The sequence below is a fragment of the Nelumbo lutea genome, chromosome 5, assembly GCF_056320005.1.
Source record: "Nelumbo lutea isolate HS-2025 chromosome 5, American lotus-T2T, whole genome shotgun sequence".
Lineage (NCBI taxonomy): Eukaryota > Viridiplantae > Streptophyta > Magnoliopsida > Proteales > Nelumbonaceae > Nelumbo > Nelumbo lutea.
The window spans coordinates 14,004,622-14,030,538 of record NC_142688.1 but is presented as its reverse complement, the minus strand read 5'-3'; the positions used below and the strand labels follow the sequence as shown (position 1 = coordinate 14,030,538).

Below are 25,917 nucleotides of genomic sequence, written 5' to 3'. Positions count from 1 at the left end.
AAGAAAAACCAAACCCAAATATCTGAAACAAAGGGGTAAGATGTTAACAAGTGATAGCAACTTTCACCATTAGCTTTACAAAGGGTATACCAATTGGGAGATAAGCACTAATTAGGTCTTTTTTTTTTTTTTTGAAGCGAGTCACAAGTGTTGCATATAAGGAAAAAAGAAGAAAAAAAAAAAGAGAAAAAAAATAATGGAAAGAAAGGAAAACTCCCAAGGAAAAGACATAGAAGGAAAGAAAAAAAAAAAAGAAGGCAAGGTCAACCAGCCAAAATAAAAATAAAAAATATTAGTAAAAAGGTGGTTCCGGTTATTTCCTAAGTGAATTAGAAGGCATTCCATACAAGCTCTTTCTGGGTCATACATCTCCAAGAAAAATGCCTCTCATCTTATATTTTTAATATTTGAGTGATATTATCAATTCACTTTTGTTTGCATCTTCTTCTCTATTTTCCTTTTGAGATCCTAAGTGGTGCAGTCTTACACCTTCATGTGACTTGGTAAGTGTTTGGCATCGATGCTGCAGTTGCAGCACCATGTGCTGCTGATGTGTGGCTTGAAGCACCGTTTTCTCAGAAAATTGTGTCTTTTTTTGTTTGGAATCGTTGCTGCCAGGTAGGGCGTTTCTTAAAGCAACAGCAACATTTTCTTTTCGGTACCAATGCTCTAGAAAACATTTTCTGCAGTTCTACCCATTATCCACTACCACATCAGTGCCCTGTTGGCAACAACAAGATGCAGCTCTAGTAAACGCCAAATTTGGCATTGCTCCAAGCCATGCCTTCCCGATTTCCAAGGCATGGCTTAGAGCACTGTTTTCCATGGAAAAATAGTTCCAGACAGAAGGCTGTTTCCTGGAGCATCGTTTTTTCCTACATGACACTGATGTGGCACCGTTTTCTGGAGCAACAGCAACGGTTCCAAACAGGCCCTTAGTGGAAGAGCTCATTCTAAACAATGAATGCTCGCTCATATAAAGTTCTGATTAGAAGGGAAAAGATGGGAGTGTGAGAAATTCCTTTTACATTAACGACCCTATGAAACTATTAAAGTATTCTTGATAATCGACAACAGTTTCTTTAAGAAGTATATTATAGATTTAAAATCAAACCCACAGTACTAGATTTTTGAGATTCAAGCCAAGAAATTAAAATTTGCTGTTCATCTTATGTAGCCGTGGAAGATCAGGTATCAAGTAAATCTTGAAGACAAAACTATTATCATAACCACAAATTGATTTCAGGCATTTGGTGAGAGGTTGACAGAGGCAATGGAGCGAGCGAGCGTGCGAGAGAGAGAGAGAGAGAGAGAGAGAGAGGGGAGGGAGGAAGTTAAGAAAGAAAAGGTAGATAAAAGAGCAAGCAAGAGAGTGTACATCCTGTGTTTTTTGTTTTTCTTGGTGAAAGTGCATGCTGTGTTCAAGACGAGTTATTGAATCAAACCGATGAAGGGCGAAATCATTGAAGATACAGACAGCAGAGAAAGGGTTTGCACCGTTAGGGATGAGATAGATAGGCATAATATCAAAACCACTGTTTTCAAAACCGGACCGGACGGTCAGACCAGAAAAACAGGGATCCAGTCACCTGACCCATTCCGTTTTCCTCCAAAACTGCTTTTTCCCCTAAAACCGTTGATTTTGGTCAGCAAACTGCTGAACCAACTGATTAACCGTTCAAACCATTTGAACCGTTCAAACGATTTTGACCATTTTTCAATTTTTTTTTAAAAATTATTTTTTTGTCAGAACAGGCCAGCCACTTGGGGTGAATGGTCGAACTGTTTAAACCGGTAACCAGACCCCTGACCAGTTCGGTCACCGGTTCGCTTTTAAAAACCATGATCAAAACATGAGAGAGAGAGAGAGAGAGGGAGAGAGAGAGAGTTGCCCGGAATGGTTGTTGTAGAGTGAGCGAGGAGGGATTTGGTGGGAGAGTGAAAAATAGAGGCGGCATGAATGAGAAAGAAACCTGTGTATCACCGCTTGTAATTGATGACCTGCATTCTCTATTAGCATTTAGTTTTCTGTTAGTTTTGACCCCATCTAAACAAAATTCAGTGATCTATGATCTTTACAAAATCCATCTTCCCTTGTTAAACTTCATATCAGGAAAAAAAAAAAAAAAAACAAAAGGAATTTGCCTTTGAAGGCTACAAAAATTGAACCTCAAACCATGTAAGTCATGCCCACCTGCATCAGATTTGAATGGGGAACACTTAGATTCGCAATCCCTCTCCTGCAGTTCTTTCTTAAAAATGCATAGAAGTAATTTATGATCAACTTCTTGATAAACCAAGAGTCCTTCCTTGCCCGGATATCTCCATGGCCAAGAAGATAAACCACCCCAGATTCTTTTGCCTTGCGTATGAAGGAAAGCTCCCTCTCAAGACTCTGTTCCACATCAGAAATTGGTGAATCTGTGGAAAGATCCAAATTTACCTCTGCTGAGGTGCCTGCTTCTGTGGCATCCCTGTCAGTGCACTTGTAATCAGCCAAAAGAGGAACCCCTAGCGAATAAAAACTGCCATTTGGAGCAATGAGAACCTGCGAACCAGACACATCATCATCTGACTCTATATCTTCATCACCATCACTTTCCAAAGACCTCTCCTGGGCTTCCCGACGGATAAACTTCTCCAAGCTCTCAATAAGCAGCTGTTCAAATGTCTGGTGATTCTCCTTGCGGACATCCTTGTAGCCATACCTGTTGATAACAAAGTATTTTATTCTCAGCCAGTCGGATGCATTCTAATTTCACCACATTCAAGGATTACTGAAGTTCTGGGGCAGTAAGATGTTCATTTACAGAATAACCAGATCCTGACACCAAATAATGCCTTGATACCACCATCAACCACCCCCCCCAGCCCCCCCCCCAAAAAAAAAACACTAAAAAAAAGGAAAAAAGAGGAAATGCTCAATCAATTAAATGTAAGCATGCTTGAAGTCCACAACTTTTAATTAGTTAAAGACTACTTTGTTTTTTTCTCTTTTTCCTCTCTCAAAGCAAGGCATTGTAAGAACACCAGCTAGTTCATACCATGCCTTCCCTGGTGGACCACCTGTATAGGGGTCCAGACCAATATTTTGAATACAGGACCACATTTGAGTCAATGTGTTGCATGTTAACAATTTTTTTTCATTCACTACCCAGAAAAGAAATCATATGGACTGCAAACCAGTTTTCAAATGGTCCAGGTGGGCCCACAGGGTGTGAGCCAAAGTGAATGAGAACATTGTAACTGAGACCAATAATATCTCTTAAAGACAAAATGGCAATTGCCTCCCTGTGATATTATTATCAATTCTCAGTTGAATAAATACAATCAACCAAACATCAGCCTTACTTGCAAGTGTATTGAGAATAGTACCTAGCAATGCATCGAAAAATATGATAGCTCTTCGGGCATACCCGCCGGAAAAGGAACCTTTCACTCTGAGGGACTACAGGAACTGGAACATACTTTATGCAGACAAATATTATCATGGAGTGGATTGCTGGAAGAGTGGTCAGGAAATGGCCAAAAATTGCTGGTACTCCCTTTACCAGTTCATTGTACAAGAGGCCAATTCCAGGAGCTCTGATTGTCCCAAGGTTGCAACCCAGTTCCCGCATCAAATCCATTGACAACTTCTGCTTGACTTCAGTTTCATATTTTAGCTTGCTACCATAATTCCAGATATACATTATAAAAAATATAACTACCCCAAAAACTAATATGACCCAACTTCCATCTCCCACACTCCATAAAACAGAAGAGAAGAAGGTAAGTTCCAAACCCAAGAAGAAAACCAGGAAAATCAGCACAATGATGATGTTTATCTGCCATATGAGAAGCATAACAATGGTTACTAAAATAGTCGTCATCATCATCACTCCAAGTTCTGCAATGCCTGTAAAACAAATTTAAGGTCAGAAAAGAAGAATAGGTGGCACCAATGTCTAGAAAGGGAAAGAATTAATTAATCAGTTGGCACAGGGCCATGGGCATGGAAAATACTCAAGCTACCCATCTTCAGAAAATATGTTTTACCATTTGAAAATGAACTTTGCATTGACCACAAAGTTACATGAAATAACCAACACTAGTATCTAATAAGCCATTTGATTCAATCCAACTTCAAGTTTTAGTCACCAATAAGCATAACATCAAGCTTACTGATAATTCCAAATACCATTATCCATGCTCAAACAACATACTGAATCAAGCATACCAATAAAACCAAGTAAATATGCCAACAGCACAGCATCAAAAATCCCAAAATCCAATAGAGGATAAAGCAAAAAACAGGTAATAGGGTGCATGGCGCATTGATGTATACTCTGCGCACTGCATTAGCAACCTAAATAACTTTTGAAAAGAGCATTTTTTTATGCAAAAGTATTAATTCATCTTAAATAAAAGCCTACAGTCTATAATCCCAGTGGGCTTCCATTATTTAGAATATGGTTCACACTAAGGCTTCAACTGGTGGATGGTAAGTTTTGGGCTCTTGGCTTCATACCCATTCTTCAGAAACAATAAGACCCACCATCCTAGATGAAGTCATAAGAGATAAGACTGGAACCAAATCCTGCCAGTTTTACACTTGCTTCACACTGGCAGTCCCAAGACCAGATAAAGGAGGATTGTGTCATGTTAGTAGTTGTCATAAAACTTTTTCCAAACCCTTGTGAAAATGAATACTTAATCCAATGAACAAGACCCTAGAAAATGTAGAGTGGAAAAACTGGGTTTGTTTAGCCAGCCCCATGGAATTGGGGTAATTTTTTGTTGATCTGGGATGACATGAGTTATGACTGAAACTAAAGTAAACACTTGCAAAATCAATAAACCTATCCACTGCTTCCACTTATGAAACCTGTCACAGCATATAGCAAGCTCTCACATGTCAATAAATAGATTGTGTTGATATAAGGGGTCATAACAATGGTAACTAGCAAAAGAGTTGAGTTCCAAATATTCTAGCTGAGATTAGAAATCACATAATGTCCCTTTTTGGTTCTAGGCAGCTCCTCTCACCGGTCACTCCACCCCCAATCTTGAACCTCTTTGAGACCAGCTTCTTTTGGCTTCTCTTTGAGAAAGGGGCACATCATGTAGAGATCTACTCAAACTGCAATTCTTCTGAGCAGATGTGAGAAGAATGACAAGATCTTTTGAGATGTACTCCCCTCCCATTGACTAATATTGTTTATTGATTTGGGGACAACCAGGGTTGACCTATGGGACTTATCCAACAAAACTAAGACATTTAACCAGAGGCATACAGATGGATGCAAGCCGAACCAATCTAGATCAGTATGATCCTTCAAGAATTAAATACTCCTTTTTCCAACACATCAATTTTTCTCCAACCTCTCCACCTTTGGATCCCAAAAACAAGTCAGCAAGCACAAGGTGCAGAATATTCTGAAGGCATTTTATCTTCAAATTTCTTTTTTTTTTTTTTACCAATAACAGTGAATTTTATTAAAGATTGAGAAAGTACATAAATAAGGAACTAAAAAAACTTAACTCCCTAATACATCAATGTACACCCAACCGTAAACAATTACAAAACAGCCCAAAAAATAGAGTTTCTGTTCACCCCTTGCCTAGCTAAGCCATATGTCAATGAGTTTGCACTTCTCTTTACCCATGTACAACTAACTTCCATGTCCTTACTCAGCCACTTAAATTTCCTCTTTTCATTGTTGTAGTTCCAGAGCTTGGATTTGTCCTCTTTTAACCAGTTCACTACAATTTCAGAATCACCTTCTATGATCAATTTCTTAACAACCTAATCATGTGTCCATTATATCTCTTCTCAACCCCAGGTTCCAACCGAATCCAGAAGGTGAGTTAGAAGGTACAAGGAAGGAGGAAACTGGTTCATTTTTAGGGGTAGAGATAACAAAAATAGTTGGAAATTGATCTTTCTAAGGGGAATCCCCAACCCAAACATGTTCCCATAATTTAATTAGGTCGCCTGAGTGCAAGTCATACCTGATCCAGGGAGAGAACACGGGCAAAGTAGCTTGAATAGCTTTCCAAGGGGATGTTCTTGTAGTCCTTGCTAGAATCCCAGAGTCCCTTCCATTGTCTGCCACCCCATGAATACTTCCCACTATCATTACCCAAAGTTTTTCTTTCTCCAATGAAAATCTCCATAGCCATTTCCCTAATAATGCCAAGTTCCTATTCCTTGTGTTCCCAATTCCCAAACCACCCTCCTTACTCCTACACACCATCTCCCACCTAACCCTATGGTCCTTCTCCTCCCCTGGCTCCCATAGAAAATCTCTCATAAGTTTTTCCAACCTGCTAGCCACCCTTACCGGAATCTTAAAGACTGACAAAAAATAGATAAGAAGGCTAGCTAATGTGGACCTAATTAAGGTGATTCTCCCTCCAAGAGACAGATAGTTTTTCTTCCATTTCACAAGCCTCTTTTCAAACCTTTCCATAACCGGAACCCAAAATTCATCTCTCTGAGGATTGTCTCCCAATGGCAAACCAAGGTAGTTTAAGGGCCAATTAGATACTACACACACCAAAATGTTTGCACACTCACCAACCTCCCCTTCCCTCATATTGACTCCAACTATACAACTTTTCTCAAAATTCACTTTTAGGTTTGACATTTGCTCGAAAAGTTGTATAGTGAGCTTCAAGTTTCTGATCCTATTGAGATTCCCTCCTTCACAGAAAAGAATTGTGTCATCTGCAAATTGCAAGTGTGTTACCGGTATATTCTCTCTTCCAACTCTCCATCCCCTTATTAAATCCCTAGAATATGCTTTGGAGATTAATCTCCCCAACACTTCCGTGACCGGTGTAAACAAGAAAGGGAAAAGGGGGTCTCCTTGTCTAATCCCTCTCAACGTTGGAAAATAGTCTACCACTGTTCCATTCACCAAGATGGAGCAATGGCAGTTCCAAATGCAGCCCATCACCCATTTGCACCAATCAACCAAATCATAAGCCTTTTCCAAGTCCAGTTTGCAAACCACCCCTTTTTTCCTAGATCTCTTGAAGTCCTCCATACTCTCATTTGCTACAAGTATCTAATCTGTTATCTGCCTCCCCTTCACAAAGGCTCCTTGGTTATTTTCTATGATTTCTGGGAGCACCTTTCTAATTCTAATGGATAGCACCTTAGTGATGATCTTATACAGGCTATTAACTAAGCTAATCAGCTTGTAGTCCTTTGGATGGTTTGCATCACTTTTCTTAGGTATCAAGGCAATGAAGGGGAATTTAGCCCAGGGTTAATCACTCCTCTATTGTGGAATTCATCAAATACCAGCCTTAGGTCCTCTTTTAGTATCTCCCAACAATCTTGATGAAAAGCCATCGTGAAAGCATCTGGTCCCAGTGCCTTTGATCTATCCATAGAGAATACCGCCTCCTTTATTTCCTCCAATTCAATTTTTTTCCAGCCACTCCCTATCTTCTAGCTTCAGTGTTGGCCATTCCAACCCCTCGAGCCACACCCTATTATTTAGGGGCCATCTAAATATAGACCTAAAATGATCTGCAAATGCCCTTGCAATCTCTCTTTGATTAGAAATTGTTGCCCCTTCAATCTCCAAACTTGAAATATTGTTCCTTCTCCTTCTTCCACTTGCCATAGCATGAAAAAATTTTGTATTCCTATCCCCCTCTTTCAACCACTTGCATCTTGATTTTGCCTCCAACTTATTTCCTCCTGAAGAAGATAGTCCTCTAGTTGTTTGCACAATCTCCGTCTTTGTCCCTTATCCTCTTCTGTTAGGCATCCCCTCCCTTCTTTGTTATCCAATACTTCAATTTGTGCAATCACACTCAACAATTTTATCTTCAAATTTCTATGCTACGCTACATGGATGCTTCAAAATGTGTCCCATGTCCTTGTTTTTTTATTGGAAACGGTAACTTCATTAATGAGATTTTATCCCTTATCCTCTTCTGTTAGGCATCCCCTCCCTTCTTTGTTATCCAATACTTCAATTTGTGCAATCACACTCAACAATTTTATCTTCAAATTTCTATGCTACGCTACATGGATGCTTCAAAATGTGTCCCATGTCCTTGTTTTTTTATTGGAAACGGTAACTTCATTAATGAGATTTTTTAAAATAGAGACATCAATCCATAGTATAGGGTCTTGAACCAAAACAAGATGAATTAAATCCTGCCCAAAACATGTTCTCCCTAACTGCCCCCCATTTTGCTAAAGTATCTGCTATCCCATTAGCTGATTCCAAATTGCTAAAGCAAGCATCCACCAATTTGTAATCCCCTTCTATTTCAATTTGGTGTAGCCTTAACTGCTTGGCAAATCTTACCCCTTAAAGCAAAGCCATGGCCTCCGCTCTCAAAGAATCTCCCACTCATATTGGGCCCAAGTACATAGTAATTATTCTGCCTTTTCCATCTCTGAATACACCTCCTATACCCAAAGGACCCAGATTACCTATAGAGCTTCCATCAAAGTTTTTTTTGTTTTTTTTATTTTTGATAAAAATGGTAGTTTTATCAATTTGGTGTAGCCTTAACTGCTTGGAAAATCTTACCCCTTAAAGCAAAGCCATGGCCTCCGCTCTCAAAGAATCTCCCACTCATATTGGGCCCAAGTACATAGCAATTATTCTGCCTTTTCCATCTCTGAATACACCTCCTATACCTAAAGGACCCAGATTACCTATAGAGCCTCCATCAAAGTTTTTTTTGTTTTTTTTATTTTTGATAAAAATGGTAGTTTTATCAATTTGGTGTAGCTTTAACTGCTTGGCAAATCTTACCCCTTAAAGCAAAGCCATGGCCTCCGCTCTCAAAGAATCTCCCACTCATATTGGGCCCAAGTACATAGCAATTATTCTGCCTTTTCCATCTCTGAATACACCTCCTATACCTAAAGGACCCAGATTACCTATAGAGCTTCCATCAAAGTTTTTTTTGTTTTTTTATTTTTGATAAAAATGGTGGTTTTATTTATTAAGAGTAACAAGCATATACAACATAGAGCTCCCCACAATGAGGCGCGAAGTGCAGCCACTAGACTACTATATCATAAGGCTTACAATTGAGCCCAAAAGAGATGATTCCTATGTACCCCTTGTTTGGCTAAATAATCTTCCAGCCCATTTGCTGATCTTCTTTCCCATTAAACTGTGATCTGACTGAGATATTTGATGTTAACCACTTAAATCTTCTCAGAGCCACCCTGTAGGGCCAGGCTGCTATCTCCCGCTCTTTCAGCCATCTAATCACCAATTTAGAGTCACCTTCAACCATTAAATGCTCCACTGCCAGCTCTTTTGCAATTTCTGCTCCTTGTAGGACAGCTTGGACTTCTGCGTTAACTGAATTTCCCTCCCCAATAGGACCAGAAAATAGAGCAACAATCTGGCCCTCAGCATTTCTAAAGACTCCCCCAATTCCAGATGGCCCCGGGTTTCCCAAGCTGCTGCCATCGAACAGGCAAGAGATTAGTAAATGGCAACAAACGGGCAAGAGATTAGTAAATGGCAACAACTTTCTTCCTATGCACATAATATGGCTGTCAAATCCAGACTCAGTTGTTTGGAGTTATAGGGATCTCATCAAAAAAGTTAAATGTTTAACAAGGCACATAACATGTACATATCAGTGGGTGGGTAGGGAGGCAAATGCCTTGGCTGATCATCTTGCTAAACAGGGGTCTACTAGGGACCATTTATTCTGGGCAGCATTGTAATTTTATTTCTGATCTCTTGTAACGGTTAGGGGAGGCTGCATCTCGTGCCTCTCCAAGGGGTTCTTGTAAAATCTTATTCCTCTTGTTTAATGAAATCATTTTCAATTATCAAAAAAAAAAAAACTTTCTTCCTATGCTTTGTAGAGGATACACCAGTTAGGGGAGATACCAAGACCAGGTCTTCTTTTCTGTAAAACATCCTTGTTATGAAAAGGAACCAACAGAGGGCTCCCACTTTTGGAGGGACAGGTTTGGACCAAACCTCCTTGTTATGAAAAGGCTGAGGCAAAGGAAGGGAGCACAAGGAGGCAAAGAAGGAAGCACACGAAAAGGAGCCCAAGGGCAAAGGCTTCCAAATGTGAGTATCTGGAGAAGAGGGGTCGAAGCAAACAGGATCAAGAGTTTTAAGAAGTAAAGCAACTTGATCAAGCTATGAATCTCTTAGATCTCTTCTAAAACCCATGTTCCAGCTCAGGCCAGAGATGGAGAAGGACACAAACCTCTGAATCGGCACATTTTTAAATCTCGAAAGGGAATGCGAGGGAAAAAAGGTCCTTGAGGGTGAAATTACCAATCCAAACATCCTCCCAAAATAAAACCCTATCTCCAATACAAGCACCAATACCTGATCAGGTTCAAAAAAACAGGAAGAATACTATGAATAGCCTTCCACTGGGAGTTCAGTGTAGCCCGCCGAGATACACCAGCATCCCAACCATTGCATGCATCACCATGCACACTTCTTACAACTCTGTGCCGGAGTCTATCCCTTTATAGGAGCCACCTCCAAAACCATTTGCCTAGCAAAGTTGTATTCTTCTTGCTTAGATTACCTAAGCCTAAGCCCCCCTACTCCTTCCTCCTACACGCTATCTCCCACCTAACCACATGATCCTTCCTCCCTTCTCCAGCCTCCCACAAAAAATCCCTCATAATTTTCTCTACCTTCAATATTACACTTTGTGGCATTCTAAAGACCGAGAGAAAATAAGTCGGCAGGTTTGCTAGAGTAGCCTTTATTAAGGTGATACAACCCCCTTCACCATTTGTTGTGTTGGTAGAGACCAAACTTCTTGTACTACTACTAGCTTGAAAGGAGAAGTACCTAGCACAACACCCCAATTCCTATATATACCATCGACTAAGACACCCGTAAACAAAATCCAATGTTTTCAGCCAGTGAATCACATTAATCATTATACCTTCTACAATTTCCTCCTTGGATCTATACTCATTCTTGAAAATTCTATTGTTTCTTTCCTCCCAAACCGACCGAAGTATAGCTGCTCTTGTAGCTCCCCACATGACCCTTCATGCTTATTTAATTGCCTGAAAAAATTCGGGTCAAAGAAGCCCACCATATTTGAAGGAGGGGTCTACCTACAACCAAAGAGAGAGGAGAACCAAGACCAAATATAGAACACAAATGCAAGAGATTAAAAGATGTGTGGTCATCTCACCATAACCCAAGCAGAGACTACAAACATGGGGTGAAAGGCAAATGTTTGGCCTTTTCTTCTTTGCAGCAAATCCAAGGTGTTCATTTTTTTAGTACCACTTCCCAGCAGAAAGCCCTAGACTTTGGAGGCATAGGACTATACCAGACCTCCTTTGTTGGAAAGTTCACGACATTGTTAGAGGACTGAAGGCGGACATCAAAGAAGGAAGAGCATCTAAAATAACCAGATGGAGAAGGTTTCCAAATTCTGCTATCCAAGCAAGATTGATCCAAGTAGACCATCCCTAAGAGAGTCATAAGTTCATCAACCAACCCCATTTCTGACTCCCTTAACCCTCTCCTTAGACCTAGATCCCATGAGTTATTTGTCAAGGCCGAAGATATAACTTTTCTTTTGTTTTCTGAAATAGAATAGATATAGGGGAACGTATCTCTAAGGGAACTCTCTCCAACATATATCTTCCCAAAACAACACTTTGTCACCTGCACAAACACCATATTTGAAATAAGGAAGCATATAAGGCAAAATACCATGAATAGCTTTCCAGGGAGAACAATGAGAAGCCCTAGGGTCAAGATCCGCATCCCAACCATTGTTTGCCAATCCATGTATACTCGCAATGACTCTAACCATAGTCTATCATGTTCCATCAGCAGTTTCCATAGCCATTTCCCCAACAAAGTTGTATTTTTTAATCGGATATTTCCCAACCCTAAACCCCCTTCATCCCTACTCTTAGACACCACCTCCCACTTCACTAGGTGATTCTTCTTGGTATCTCACAGTTTCCAACTTCCCAAAGGAAATCTCTCATGATCTTCTCTAGCCGGTTTGCCACTTTCACTGGCACTTTGAATGTAGACAAGAAGTAAGCCATTAAGTTGGCCAATGTAGACTTGATTAAAGTTATCCTCCCCCCTCCCCCCACCAAGGAGATGTAGTTCCTCTTCCAGTTTGCAAGTCTCTTAGTGAACCTTCAATCACTAGGTACCAAGGCATTTGGATTTCCTCCCAAAGGTAGTCCTAGGTATTGCATCAGTCAATCCCCTACCTCGCATCCTAATACTCTAGGTAAACTATCCACCTCTTCCCTCCCTAGGTTTACTCCCGCCACACAACTCTTTTCCCAATTAACTTTGAGATTGGAAATTTTCTCGAGATGGTGAACTAATCTTTATAGATTTAGGAGCTCTTCATCTTCCCCTTCACAAATAGTATGATGTCATCTACAAACTATAGATGTGTCACCACCACTTCCTCCCTCCCAACTCTCCAACCTCTAATCAAATTGTTAGCATCTGTCCTTGAGATCAACTCACTTAAAAATCAATTACTAAGGTGAATAGGAAGGATGACAAAGGGTTTCCCTATCTAAGGCCCCGTTTAGCAAGAAAAAAAATCCCTAGCTCCTCCATTCACCAAAATGGAAAAATGACACGATGAGATGCAACCCTTCATCCATCTACACCATCTTTCTCCAAAGCCCCTTCGATTAAGAGCTTCTAGAAGAAAATCCCAATCCACCATTTCATATGCTTTTTTTCCAAATCAGTTTACAAACCAGTCCTTTTTCCTTTGTCCTTCTTCTAAACTCTACAAATCCGTTAGCAATGAGTATTTGATCCATTATTTGTCTCCAAAAGACAAAGGTCCCTTGATTTGGGGTAATTAATGAAGGACCGCCTTTGTTCTTAGGGCCTACACTTTAGAAACAATTTTATACATTCTACCCGCTAGACTAATCGGTCGGTAATCCTTTGGTTGAAAAGCACCTTTCTTCTTTGGGATCAAGGCAATAAAAGCCGCATTTGCTCCCGAATTAAACTTGCCTCTCAAAAAAACTCTTCAAAAACCTCTAATAACCCCCCCCCCCAAATTATCTCTCAACAATCTTGATAGAAGGCCGTTGTAAAGCCACCAAGCCCTGGAGCTTTAGATCTATCCATTGAAAAAACTGTATTTTTTACTTCTTCGACCTCAAAAGGCTTTTCCAAAGATTCCAACATTTCTCTATTCCCCACCCTCCACCCCAAACCATCTAAAGTTTCCCTTGGTCTTCCTAGGCAGTCCCATGTCCTTTCTGTACTAACCATGTCAGATATTCATGACTATATAAGCTCCTAAGGTGGGAAATTAGAGTCATGGATCATCAATCACGGTTACACCCTGAGACCATGGCATGGACCAAGGTGAGCCTAGTAATGAATTCACCTTGGGCCCAATTGTTTTATTGGCATGGTCATTCAGCCACCTTCTCAGGGACCCATAAGCAGGGGGTGTCCCACCTAGAGCTCCTTCATCCACTAATGTGTGTATGCAAAGATGATCAACAGAACAAGGAATGCCTGAGGTCAATCCAATCCAACTGAGGAAGATACCTAAGCCCTTGATGAGGGTAGATTCAGTTGAAAGAAAAGCGTTTTAGATCCAACCAGAGCACCAAAAACCACTAGTATGAGCCAAGAATGCTTGTTGTCAGCAAAAGAGATGTACTGAGCTCAACTTGCTCACTATGGGATGGACTGTTGACTTTCAGATGATTAAAATAGCTTACCTTGGGCATCTTCTTCCGACAAGAGGAGAAGCTAAAGGAAAAGTGATGGAGGTGATGGTCTGATGGCTGGGGAGGTTGCTCAAACCATCAAGGCTGCTCAGTGTGCATTAGTGGTTTTACGACTAAGGACCCTATGAGCATGGCAGGAACTTTATTAGTGCTTTATTGCATAGCAAGGCAAGCAGAGTCTGGCAGTAGGGTGTTAGCATGGAAAACCATTAAGACTAAGAGCCAGCAGGAGTGCCTCGTGTTTTTCACATACCGATCATGAACTCATCCATAAAGACCATCACATGAACAGGGATGGAATATAGATAGCTTGATATTTGCATGCCAAAGATGGCTTGCAGTTGCATGACATATTGCTAGGTGATTTTTACTGACCAGACTGATAAGATGGAGGAGGGAGTACATGAAAAACCTCCTTATCCTCTCACCTGAAACGGTCATCCTCTGTAAATAGAATAAATCAAGACAACAGAATAGTAACCACACCATTACTTTTGCTGAAATGCACCCTCAGCCTCTACACTTCCAACTTAGAGCTCCAAATGCTCCACTTTCCTCTCTAGCATCACACACCTGTTGGTCTCCATAAGTCTCATGGGTTTCACCTTGCCTACTGTCTCCTGATTACATCAAAGGGGCTTGGCTCAACAGACAGCTCATCAACAAGAGTATCAGCCCTTGCTTGAATCCTTCTTAACAATACCTTTATCGGTATTTCCTTTTTATGAACTTATATACTTATCAATAAAAAAGGAGGAAAAAAAAGAAAAAGGACTTTTATTACCCCTTTCTTGTTTTGGCTTATGAGTTAACCTTCTAAAAGGCTTTCACCAACATAGTTTTTTATCAGAAACAGATCAATACAAAACTTTATTGGATATATAAAAGGAAAATACAAGAATAATCAATTACTAAGAGAAGCTAGCAAATCCCAAGAAACAAGGACCCCAATACAACTAATCCATATTCAACTCTTCCCTGGCCAAGAAATCTGCTAGAGAATTCGCTCACCCTCAGACCCACCTGAATGAGTTGTTAAGCCTGGATGCTAAAAATCATCTCTCTATTGGCATGGAGATGCAAGGGCTAGATAACTCTCTTATCCATCCTATCACCACTTAATAATCCCTTTCAATTTCCGGATATGAGAAGTTCTAGACAACAACTAGTCTAAACCCTTGAAGCATAAGTACAGCTAATAGCTTAGCCTGTGCTGGCATTCCACTGTTAATTGGGCCCAGTTAAACTAGCCAGATTCACTTCCATGGTGTCTAAAAGCTCCTCATATTCCAAAATGATGAAGATCACCATCATCCATGCCTTATCCCAACTATATGGAGAAGGCTACACGAATCCTGCTTCGTCAATTTATTCTATTTAAAACCATATCCACTGTTAAATTTATAATAATACATTAATATTAGAATAATAAAATAATATAATATTAATAAAATAAAAAATAATACATTACCAATAAACTAATAATAAAATATTAGTAAAGTAATAACAAAATAATAATATGTTCATAAAATATTCATAAATTAATAATAACTACTAAGATATTAATTATTCAATACTAATAAATTAATAATAACAAAGTACTAATGAAATAATAATAAGACAATGCTAATAAATGATTAATAAACTTGTAATAAAATATTCATAATGAAGTGCTAATAAGATAATAAAACAATAATAATATACTAATACAAAATTGAAATTTTTCAGTTGATTCTGATTCCGACTCCACATGAACCAAACAGCAATTATCGGAATCCAACTCCGATTCCCATCTGAACCAAACAGATGTTGATAAACAATTCTGATTCCAATTCCAATTCTGATCCTGACCACGAACCAAATGGACCCAAAGTACTGCAAGTCCAATTCCAAAACCCAAAGAACTTGACTGAATACTAACAAAGTGCCACAGTTCTTAAGTAAGATTTTCATGTACAAGTTAAACAAAGAATCACATAACTGTATATTTGCAACATTGAAGAGGAAAAACACTCATATAATTACAAAAACAAGAACAGTACAAAATGAGCAATAAAGGAAATTTATGTACCATATGCATTTCCAATCTCGTTTATACTTGAGAAGGTGCAGACTAACACCACGCAGAATACCAGAAGAAACCAATTCATGACTGGTATATAAATCTGGCCCATAAATTTCCGTGATGTATGAATTATTTTAAGGCGAGGGAAACAGCCAAGTGCTGTTGACTGTTTTATGCATGAGAATGTGGCTGTCGTCATTGCCCGACTGGCAATCAGTGCAGCAATGTTAGCTATGAAGAAGACTGGCCAGAATGCACCACCTGTAGAGAGCAAGTATACATTAATTTTTTTACCAGCATACACGCTAAGCATTTTAATTCCAGTTTTTACTTGGCATAATGACTAGGTCTACCATAACAGATCATGGAATTTAGACTACATTATACTGCAAAAGCTACCTTGAAAGGATGCCAAGTCTTACAACTAACAGGTTTAAACACTTCCAAGTTAAAAATAAAAGAGCTGCAAATAATAATAAAGATGAAAAATACAAAACGTCATTTAAACTTACTTGGAATAGAAGAAAAGAAAACTTGATCAGCCATGGTTAGGTTTTCCATAAGGTATGCAGCTTGGCCAAGGTATCCCAACAGAAGGCAAGGCAGAACCAGAAACACAAAAGTTAGCTGCAATAGCCACAACCAAAATTATCAGAGAAGGCAGCTTAAAAATCAGTGATAGAAACAGAGAACCAGCAATCCAAGTCATCACTTTCGTATAGCATATGCCAAATAAAATGTATGGAAGAGCTGAAAATTAATTAATTAGTCCATACTCCTAACCTGGATTGATCTCACAGAAAAGTAGCAAAGGTCTGCAAACATTGCCTCTGAACCTGAAACATAAATGGATCACAGTCATTCTAGAAGAAGGAGATTACGCTCTTCTAAAAATATACAAGAACTTTGGACAATAAAATCTCATCAGCAATCAAAAAAGAGAAACTCATAAAAATATAAACTAAAAGGGGGGGAGGCCAAAATCCAGCCTTAGAGTATCCCATTCATAGTTAGAGCTCTGATCGTTAGATTCTCTGGCTTCTCTTTTTATTCTTCTTTAAACGCCCTATTACAAACCCTTTATCCTATCTGTATTTTGGTTACCATTTTGCTTGGTCCTACTTCCCTTATACGCATTCTTTGCAAAGCTAACAATGAGGCAGCCTACCTAGCTGCTGTGTGCTTATGTTACAGCAATTTGAAAAGATTTCCTAGCTCACTTTAGTGCTCGATGGCAGCAACCAGGATATATCCTCTAACTCTTTATTCTTTTCCTTTAGGGAAAAAAAAAAGAAAAAAAAAAGGAGAGAAGATTATGTGGAGATGGTGGAATGTGGAAGAAGTCATCTTATGGGTGATATATGGGAAAAGAGGAATGTAAGAATCTTCTCAATATGGATAAAACCAGTAGAGATGATAAGTGTTATTACAATTTAAGCGGCCGTTTAGAAGGGCTTAAGCTTAAGATGAACGGCTTAACGGTAGTAACTAACGAATAGCAGCTAGAAAGGGTCAAGCAACATTTGGTGAGCATTGGGAGGTTTTGCCATTAAAAATTGAAGATGGTAGTAAAAGGAACGAAACTTAATGAAAAGCAGAGAAGGATAAAAGACATTCTGATGAGCATTTGTAAGGGGTTTTGGTTGTGACTTGTTCTATTTTGTAGATTGGGCTGAGGGTTGTTTTCTTTTTCTTGGGGTGATATAGTCTTGGGGTGACATCTTATCACCTTTCTTGTATTCTCTTTCATTTCTCTTAATAATATTTTCTTTTTTATTTATTTCAAAAAAATACCTATTCACTAAATAGACTAATGCAATCGTCCAGAAATTCGTGATATGATTCTCTGTGGACAAAATGCATGTAAATTCCAGAAATTCAAGAAACAAGAAGCATTTTGATGATAGAGAAAAATAAGATAGGTGAAAGGCAAGATATCAATGTAATGTTCAAGTAATTTCTATAGCTATTTGCTGAACAAATAATTGATTCCACAAGTTGAAGAATGTTTGGCATGTTTACCTGTTGCACATAGAAGACAACCACCCAGCGACAACCAAGCCTGGGTTGAGTTCCTCTCGAAGAAATAATAGATGTGTATGGGATTAAACGCCCTTAATACACTTGTGTCATATTTTACAAGGTTGTAAACCCCAACACCTCCAAGGGAACAAAACCATATGAATAAAGCGGGACCTACTGCAAGACCCACTTTGCTAGTCCCAAACTTCTGTACACTGAACAAAACAATAAGAAATGCAACCGAGATCATCACCACTTTATCTGCAGAAAATTGGAAAAAAAAAAAAAAACTAATCCATTAGTGTGGACTTGTAATTTTGTCCCTTTTGTAATAAAAAATAAACAAAAAATAGAGGAAATTTGAGATGCCCTAAGAATGTAGAAACTGCCCAAAAAAAGAGACAATTTGAAACACCAGAGGCAACTTGAAGCCCAATAAAATAGAGGTAATGTAATCACAATGAACTACAAAGACAAGTTGCACCTCTGACCCATCTTAAAGATATCTTTGGAAGCACAATTGCACAAATCAATGTTTTAAAAAGCTTAAGAGGCCTATGCCAGGAGGCTCACCTTAAGGTGAAGCTCAAGGAAAACGCCTCCAGGGTCAACCTTGAGGCTCATGTATGAAAGTTTAAAGCACATACCTCACACCCTGAGAGGCCTATACTGCATGTTTGTATATTCTATATGTATAGGTCCTTGTATTTATGCTTTAACATGTTTAAATCCGTTTTGATATATCATTTCACATTTAGCTTCTTGATATGATGGTTTTCTCAAAAGCTCATAATATTCTCAAATATTTTGTTTATATCATCATTTATTTAGTTTAATACTTTTCCTACATAAAAATGTACTCTTATGCATGTGTGTATAATTTTCCTTATATTATAATGTTCTTTATATAACCCATGAGGTTTAAGCCTCATGCTCTGCATCTAAACATTGCAATAAATGCATACTCTATTTCCAATTTATTATTCAACTCCAGTTGGACAAATTTAATTGATCTAATCATCTAAATACTGAAACAGTGATGTAATCACCAAAAAAATATTGGAACAATGAACATCATGTGTATACCAATCAAAAAATGAACATCACATTTGAGTTGGCATGCTTTCACCTTGCCACAAACTAGGAGTTGCAACCTAAAGCAGTAGGCCTTCTGATCCAAATGACAGAAATTCAAAATTAAACAGTCTATTCAAGCTGCTACAAACATATGATAGAAAAATAGGTTTTAAACATTCCAATCTGTAAAGATAGCCGGTTAGTTTTGCTTCAGCTATCTGATCAAGGAATCATTGCATGAGATGAAAGACTTTTCCCAAGAACAATTGCAACCATATCTAGGTCCATTTAATGCCTCAAACATTAATGCCAGTCTGATTAAAATGTAACATAAAATAATTGTACTTTAGCCATGAAAGAAGTTTAAATTTCAGAATTACTTTACATGGATAGAATGGCTTTTTTTCTTTTTTGAGAACTAAACATGGATAGAATGGATTCGTTCTTATGCCCAAATTAGTTTTTAAAGTTTAACTTTCCTAATAAATAGTTGCTATTTAGAACATTATATGGATATTTCCAATTAGTCTTATAATGGATTTTAGTTCTTGCATAAACACATGGATATTTTATGTTTCTACGGAAATATGAGTGCCAAAAAAGTTTTAAGCTCAGGTTTCATTTAAGAAATCCTAACACTGCTTTTGAGCATAGAGATGACACCTGTAAAAGCCTCATCATCCAGAAGGATGCGGGAACCCTTGCCCATTTGGATATTCCCTAATCCTTATTCTTTTACCTATAAAATAGGAAATCTCTTCCCTATTTTTATTACCTTTTTAATTATACTAGTATTTATGTACGTGCTTTGCACGTGACAAATTTTGTGATAATGATAGTATATAATATATTTCAAAAATTTTTTACAATCTTTTTATACTGTTACATCTATAAAAATTACTCTTATTTATCACATTTATTATGGTTCATTGATATAAAGATATGTCCAAATAAAATTCTTGCAAAGGTAACGAGAATCAATAAAATTCTTATTATTCTTATTTATCATTAATAAAATTCTTATTATTTCTTATTTATTATGGTTCACTAATAAAATTAATAATGTTTATCAGTTACCTTCGTCAGAATTTTATTTGAATTCTCGTTACCTTTGCAAGAATTAACTTCAATATGATAAGTCCAACTTCAGCTCCTTCAACCATTGAAAACTTTACAATGAACTGCTATAAAAAATATCACTTACTCTTGCAAGTATTTTGTCATCCAATTATGTGGGCTTTAAGGTAACGGAAATGAAAAATTAAACCACCATATGGGGGGAATAAAGAAGGGAAAACCATCTGCTACCTTAATAATCAAGAATTGACCCATGAAAATAGGTTAAAAATATATAAAAAAATAAGAAAATAGTTTAAAGAATAAATTGCTCATCCATTTGCAAGTTGGAAATCTCTTCATGGTGGTTAATGTGGCCCAACATTGGCTATTGAGAACATAAGATGTACTTTCAGCTCTTTTAATTTAAATAAATGAAAGGATAAATAGCAACTTTAAACTCTCTTTTTTTGTTGTTCATAACATTTATGTTGTTTTTTATGTATAAACCAGCCTCAATAATAATTACATGGGTATTTTGGACATTTTTATGCCTCTTGTTAGAGGATTTTACAAAGGGGGTCTAATTGCAACTGTGTCAAGAAGTTTAGGGGAGGTGATTGCAATCACCAAACTTCAGGGGCGGTTTGGGCAGCAGTCAAACTTCAAGGGAGGTTTCAGCAATTACCATGGTTTGTTTTCCAATTATTGAACAAAAAGAGGGATTTTTGTGTATTTTCCCTAACAAGCATTAAATGGGAATGTTAAATAACACTTTTGCCGTTGACTTGTTTTACAAATGAACAAAAAGAATGGAGTTTTGTGTCTTTTTTGTAATAAGCATTAGATGAGAAAGAAGAGTCACTTCTTGATAAGCATTAAATGAGAAAACAAAATTACATATTTACCATTGCTCCTCTTATTTAAATGTTAGAGATGGGGTATTTTAGTCTAGTGAAAATTCCAACCACATTTATTCATACTTTTATAGATAAGTATAGACTATTATAATATAATGCATACTTTATCCTTCCAAGAATCTAATTAAATTCTTGGAAAAAGCAAAGAGGAAGTATTGCAAGGACAATAAGAGAAAGAGCCTTTGCTCCTACAGAACAAGTGTGGTGAGACAAAGGGGCTAAAGCTTGGAGATTTAGGTTTTTCAATGATAGATTTCATATTTAAGCTTTTTTATAGGCACTATCTTTGAATAGGTCTATGATGGTGAAATATGCATGAATTATATTGTCATCCTTGGATTATTAGGTCCTTTTAAGATATCTGTTAAATTAAATTTCTTTTATGCTGCCAGTAAATTTTATACCCTCACTATAGAATTTATTTTATGCTTTAGCCTTTTGCAGGGGTACATTACCAGTGTTAGTATCCAAATTCATTGAGCACATTGTTTTAGCACTAACCTAAGGAGCCAAAACATATACGCATCATTGTGATGCCTTGACTACACTGATAATGTGGTTATAAGCCTTCCACTTGGGAGGATAGTCACACCTCTCTTTGTCTTTATTCTTTTCTCTTCCCTACTTCTGATGTATATCCATTGTATATTTCTGACTTGTTCTATTCATTAAAAAGAGAAAGAGAAGAAAGAAAGAAACGCAGCAAAGGAAAATGAAAAGAATGAGGAACACCATCAATCTCACATCTTTTTTTTTTTTTTGAAAGCTAAGGTAATATATTGTATTAATCCAAATCAGCCAGCATATACAATCAGCCCATGTGCATTGAGCCCATCAGTCTTTTTTTTAGTACTAATAGGAGGAGCTACACAAAACTAGGGGGTAGCTCGACCCCCAGGGCCCATCAGTCTCATATCTTAATAAAACATTGCATTACCTTGCTCAACACCAGCTATTCCAACTTTCAGACCACCTACAGCCGACATAACTGCATTCAGGAATAGTTAAATGAAAGATTAAAAGAAGAAACATGGATCCAATAGGTAAACAAGAAAACATGTCATTCAGAAGAAGGAACCCAATTAAGTCAAATAAAGTTACACCATAGACTTATTATGCCATCAGTTTTCCCCCACAACATAGAAACGCAAGATGGGCTATCATATTAAAACCTGACATTGCTGGGGTAATAACTCCATCAGCTATCACCATTGAAGTACCAAGTAGAACCAACATCAGAATGAGCTTTTTCAGTGCAAGAGAAGACTCAAGCCTCTCCTTAATTTTTAATGACCTCTCAAGTTCTGGGGATGGCACTTTCAGCCTGAAACTCGATATACGGGCATCAGATGGGAGCTGATTTGGAAGGAGGCTAACTTTCGCATGCCTACAAAGTAACGAGTATAAAGCAAATGTACCACCTGCAATAGTTGCACAGGCAGAGGCTTTAATGAAACCCAACATATGGAAGAACAAAGGAAAAAACAATGAGGAATTGTACAAATAAAAGGCTTAGGTTACAACCTCCAGCATACCTTCACCATCATCATTCGCCCAAAGAACAACAAAGACATACTTGATCAGAGGTATCAAGATTAATGTATACAAAACAAGTGATAATGCTCCCAGAACATCTTCCTCCCCATGAATAGGAGACTTGTTAAACATCACACTGAAAGTATATAATGGACTTGTTCCAACATCACCAAAAACCACTCCAAGTGCCTGAAAAGCAAGTATAATTTTCCTGCCCAAAGTGAAGTCCTGCAATTAAACCAAAACAAATCAGGCAGCAAACTTGTGGCCTATGAAACTTTTTATTTTTTTGGAACACTAAACATATTACTTTCAAATTACATTGTTATTTATTCACTAGATTTCCTGCTGCTTCATGGTCTGCTTATGGCGCACAAACTACAGATGAGAAGGAGCCTAAACTAAAGAAACATGTCCGAATTACCATCACCAATCATTTTACAAAGTCATAATGATTTTTTTTTTATCAATAAGTCATAATGATTTATCAGGAAAAGAAAAGAAAACTACAGAAAGAACTATGAACATTAAATCCAAGTTCTATCTTGGGCATGAATAAAAACTAGATATATGCTCCTAGTGTTTAGCGAGGTCCAACTTGATAAGACAGGAGATTGCTCAAGAGTGGACCAACCCTCCCTCCCCCCCCCCCCTCCTTTAAAAAAAAAGGGCGCTAAGTTTTTGAGGTAGACTAAGAAATACCACAGAGTGGTTATCCTAATACATGGGGGAGGGGTTCAGTTAGAGATTAATGATTTTTTTCCACTTCCATGGGACTTGAGGGCTAACCATTGAAGGAGATGTCCGGGGAGCTAATAGACTGAGTTAGAGAACAATCTGGAGGACCTTGGAGATTTCTACTTTGAACCCATCATTCAGGCATTTCAAGATCTGCTTCGATACCTTGCAGCCTCGCAAGAGAAGGCGTAGCAGAGGAGTTGTATAGGAGTTTCACTTGACTTGGGAATCGAGATGTCAGCTTTTAAGGCGTTGATTGCAATGTCTGCATCAAACCTTTAATCCCACTGAGGGAAAAAAAAAAAAAAAAAGACACGAAGTCTAAAACAATCTGACTCCACAAAACTATCTTTATGGATAGCATCAAGTGCATGTACAGTGGAGGGATATTATAAATCGGTGAATCTTCTTGGAACCCATCTGCTTTACCTCTCGGTATGTCCAAAACCAAAAGAATTTTACAATTTCTAATCTTCTTTATAGTGCTTTCTTTTCACTAGATCGTTATAATGTAATGTTGGGAATCGGGAAAAAAGTGGACAGTTTAACATACGTTAAATTCACACCCCTTGGTAGAAGATCCCTGATCCTTTTTTTATCTTTTTTGTTGTTGGAGATTTTTTTATCAGCTGTTGAAAATTATTTTCGGTACAGGAACATTATTTCAGATCGAAGTTAAAAGGAACAAAAAGCGGGCGTGGTTGAGAAATGGAAACATACATCATAGTCATTTCGCTGAGCACCAGGGACCTCGAGGGCCTCGACATCGAAGGAGTCAATCCGGGGGCCGGTCCTGATCAGCCTCTGCTCGCCATTTTCATCCTCTTCAGAATCCAAGCTCATCCGTGGAGGCAAATCCTCGTCCAAGTCTACATCAGAATCCTCTTCATCCTGGAAAACCCATCTTTGTTCGGATGAATCCATCGAAACTAATCCCCCATGCGCTCTCTCTGAACCCTCTTCCGCCATTAACTCAGGGTCCAGAAAATCCAAAATGGCTTATAGAAGGGAGAAAAAAATCAAAACCCTAGAAAATCCATAACAAACAATATCATAAATGACAGAAGTACAGAGTCATTCTTAATTCCGTCGAGCGTGGGAACAATCAAATTATCAAAACCATCGAAAGCAAAAATTTACAAACACTCGAATAGAAAATCCAAATCTGGAAAAGAGAATGAAAAGAAAAAGGGTGAATTTTGGTGATTTCTCTTTTTTTCTACTTTTTTCTCTAATGATAGCGATGCTGAGGTTGACGCAGCTCTGTTTTTATGTCACTGGAGAATAGAGATTCTAGATCGTCGCCTTCCCCAGGGCCTACCAAAACCAAAAGGAAGAAAGCACAGAAGATGGAATAATGGAATCTCTAAACCACGCGCCACGAGTGAGTGCCTTGTTCAATTCAACTCAAAACGCATCGAATCCATTGATTTCTCCTGAACCTGGAGGTAGAGTCTGCCTCTCGGGTGTGAGAGTGTCAAAAAAATAAGCCAAAATATCGCGCGTATTTTCTACGTCCCAGGGAACTCCGAAGTAACTCCCGCGACGGAAGAAGTGGGAAGTGCGAACCACGAATCAACGGGTCGAGTCGAGATTCGATAACGAGCGGATAAATGTTCAAGTCAGGACCACGGTGGTCCCTATATCTACCACCGGTCTTGTATGCTTACACTTTTTTTGTTTTTACGTTTGAGGGCATATATCATAATAAAGTTAAAAATTGAAAATTAAACAAAAGTAATATTATTATTAAAAATAAATTCAAATGCTTATAGTAATTACATGCATTCTATATGGAAATTTTAAATTACAATAACAATTATTATTACTATTATTGTTATTATTATTATAATAATAATTATTGTTATTATTATCATTATTGAATTTTTTATTCTATCTTTTGTTATAAATAAAAATAAATTTTATTTTAACAATTATTTTTATTTATCATAATGAATATATAACATGATAAATGTTCTTAAGTGCGACAGAATTTTGTACTTTTTATTATTTGTGTTTCATTTTTTTTAATATTTATTATTCAATTATAACATCATGAGTTTCTTTGAAAAATGGATCATTGACCCACCATCTAGATAAGAAAATAACTTTACTTTTATATTTGTTTTAAATTATATATTATTTACATTATATAAATAGTTTTTACTTATTATACTTAACTTTTGTTTGACATAATTAATATATTCTTTTGGTTAGTTGTACTTTTTCATTTTTTAAATATTTATTATTTAGCTATCATATCATCGGTTGATCCATTTGATCCAAACCCCTAACCCACAACCCAAAAAGGAAAATAATTTAATGTCTAGTTTGACACTAAATATTATATTACGTTTCCATCATTGATAATGAATGTATAGTACTAGAGATGACTCAATATTTATTTTTATGAATACATTACATATGTGCCCAAATTTTTTCTATTTTTAATTTTGATATTATTTATATTTTTGATTTTTTAAAAATTTATTATTTGACTATGACATCATTTCATTAACTTTGGCATTCCATTTTCATCATTAATAATATTACTTCTTACATTTTATACGTATTTTTATTTAGTATAATGAATATGCAATAATAAAGATATGTCTAATTCTTTTTATTTTTTGTATTATATATTTTAATTTTTTTATTATTTAATTGTGACATTATTTATTACCCACTTTACCCAAAAATGGTTGAATTGCTTACCAACCATTGGGAGGAAACAATAGTTTTGTTTTCAATTTATTTATTTTTATAATATT

At 37.4% G+C, this 25,917-nt stretch overlaps 1 protein-coding gene across 1 annotated transcript; it reads right to left on the bottom strand.

The window, feature by feature from the left end:
* Positions 1–1,961: 1,961 nt before the first annotated feature.
* KUP7 (K+ uptake permease 7) lies at positions 1,962–24,759 on the bottom strand. Its single transcript, XM_088947606.1, has 10 exons — positions 23,867–24,759; positions 22,408–22,636; positions 22,045–22,293; positions 21,810–21,860; positions 17,820–18,080; positions 16,581–16,633; positions 16,310–16,424; positions 15,804–16,058; positions 3,376–3,898; positions 1,962–2,708 (listed from the first exon to the last, which is right to left on the bottom strand). The coding sequence occupies exons 1-10, from the start codon at positions 24,113–24,115 to the stop codon at positions 2,171–2,173; spliced, it is 2,523 nt and encodes an 840-aa protein (XP_088803732.1). The 5' UTR covers positions 24,116–24,759; the 3' UTR covers positions 1,962–2,170.
* Between the last annotated feature and the right edge of the window lie 1,158 nt (positions 24,760–25,917).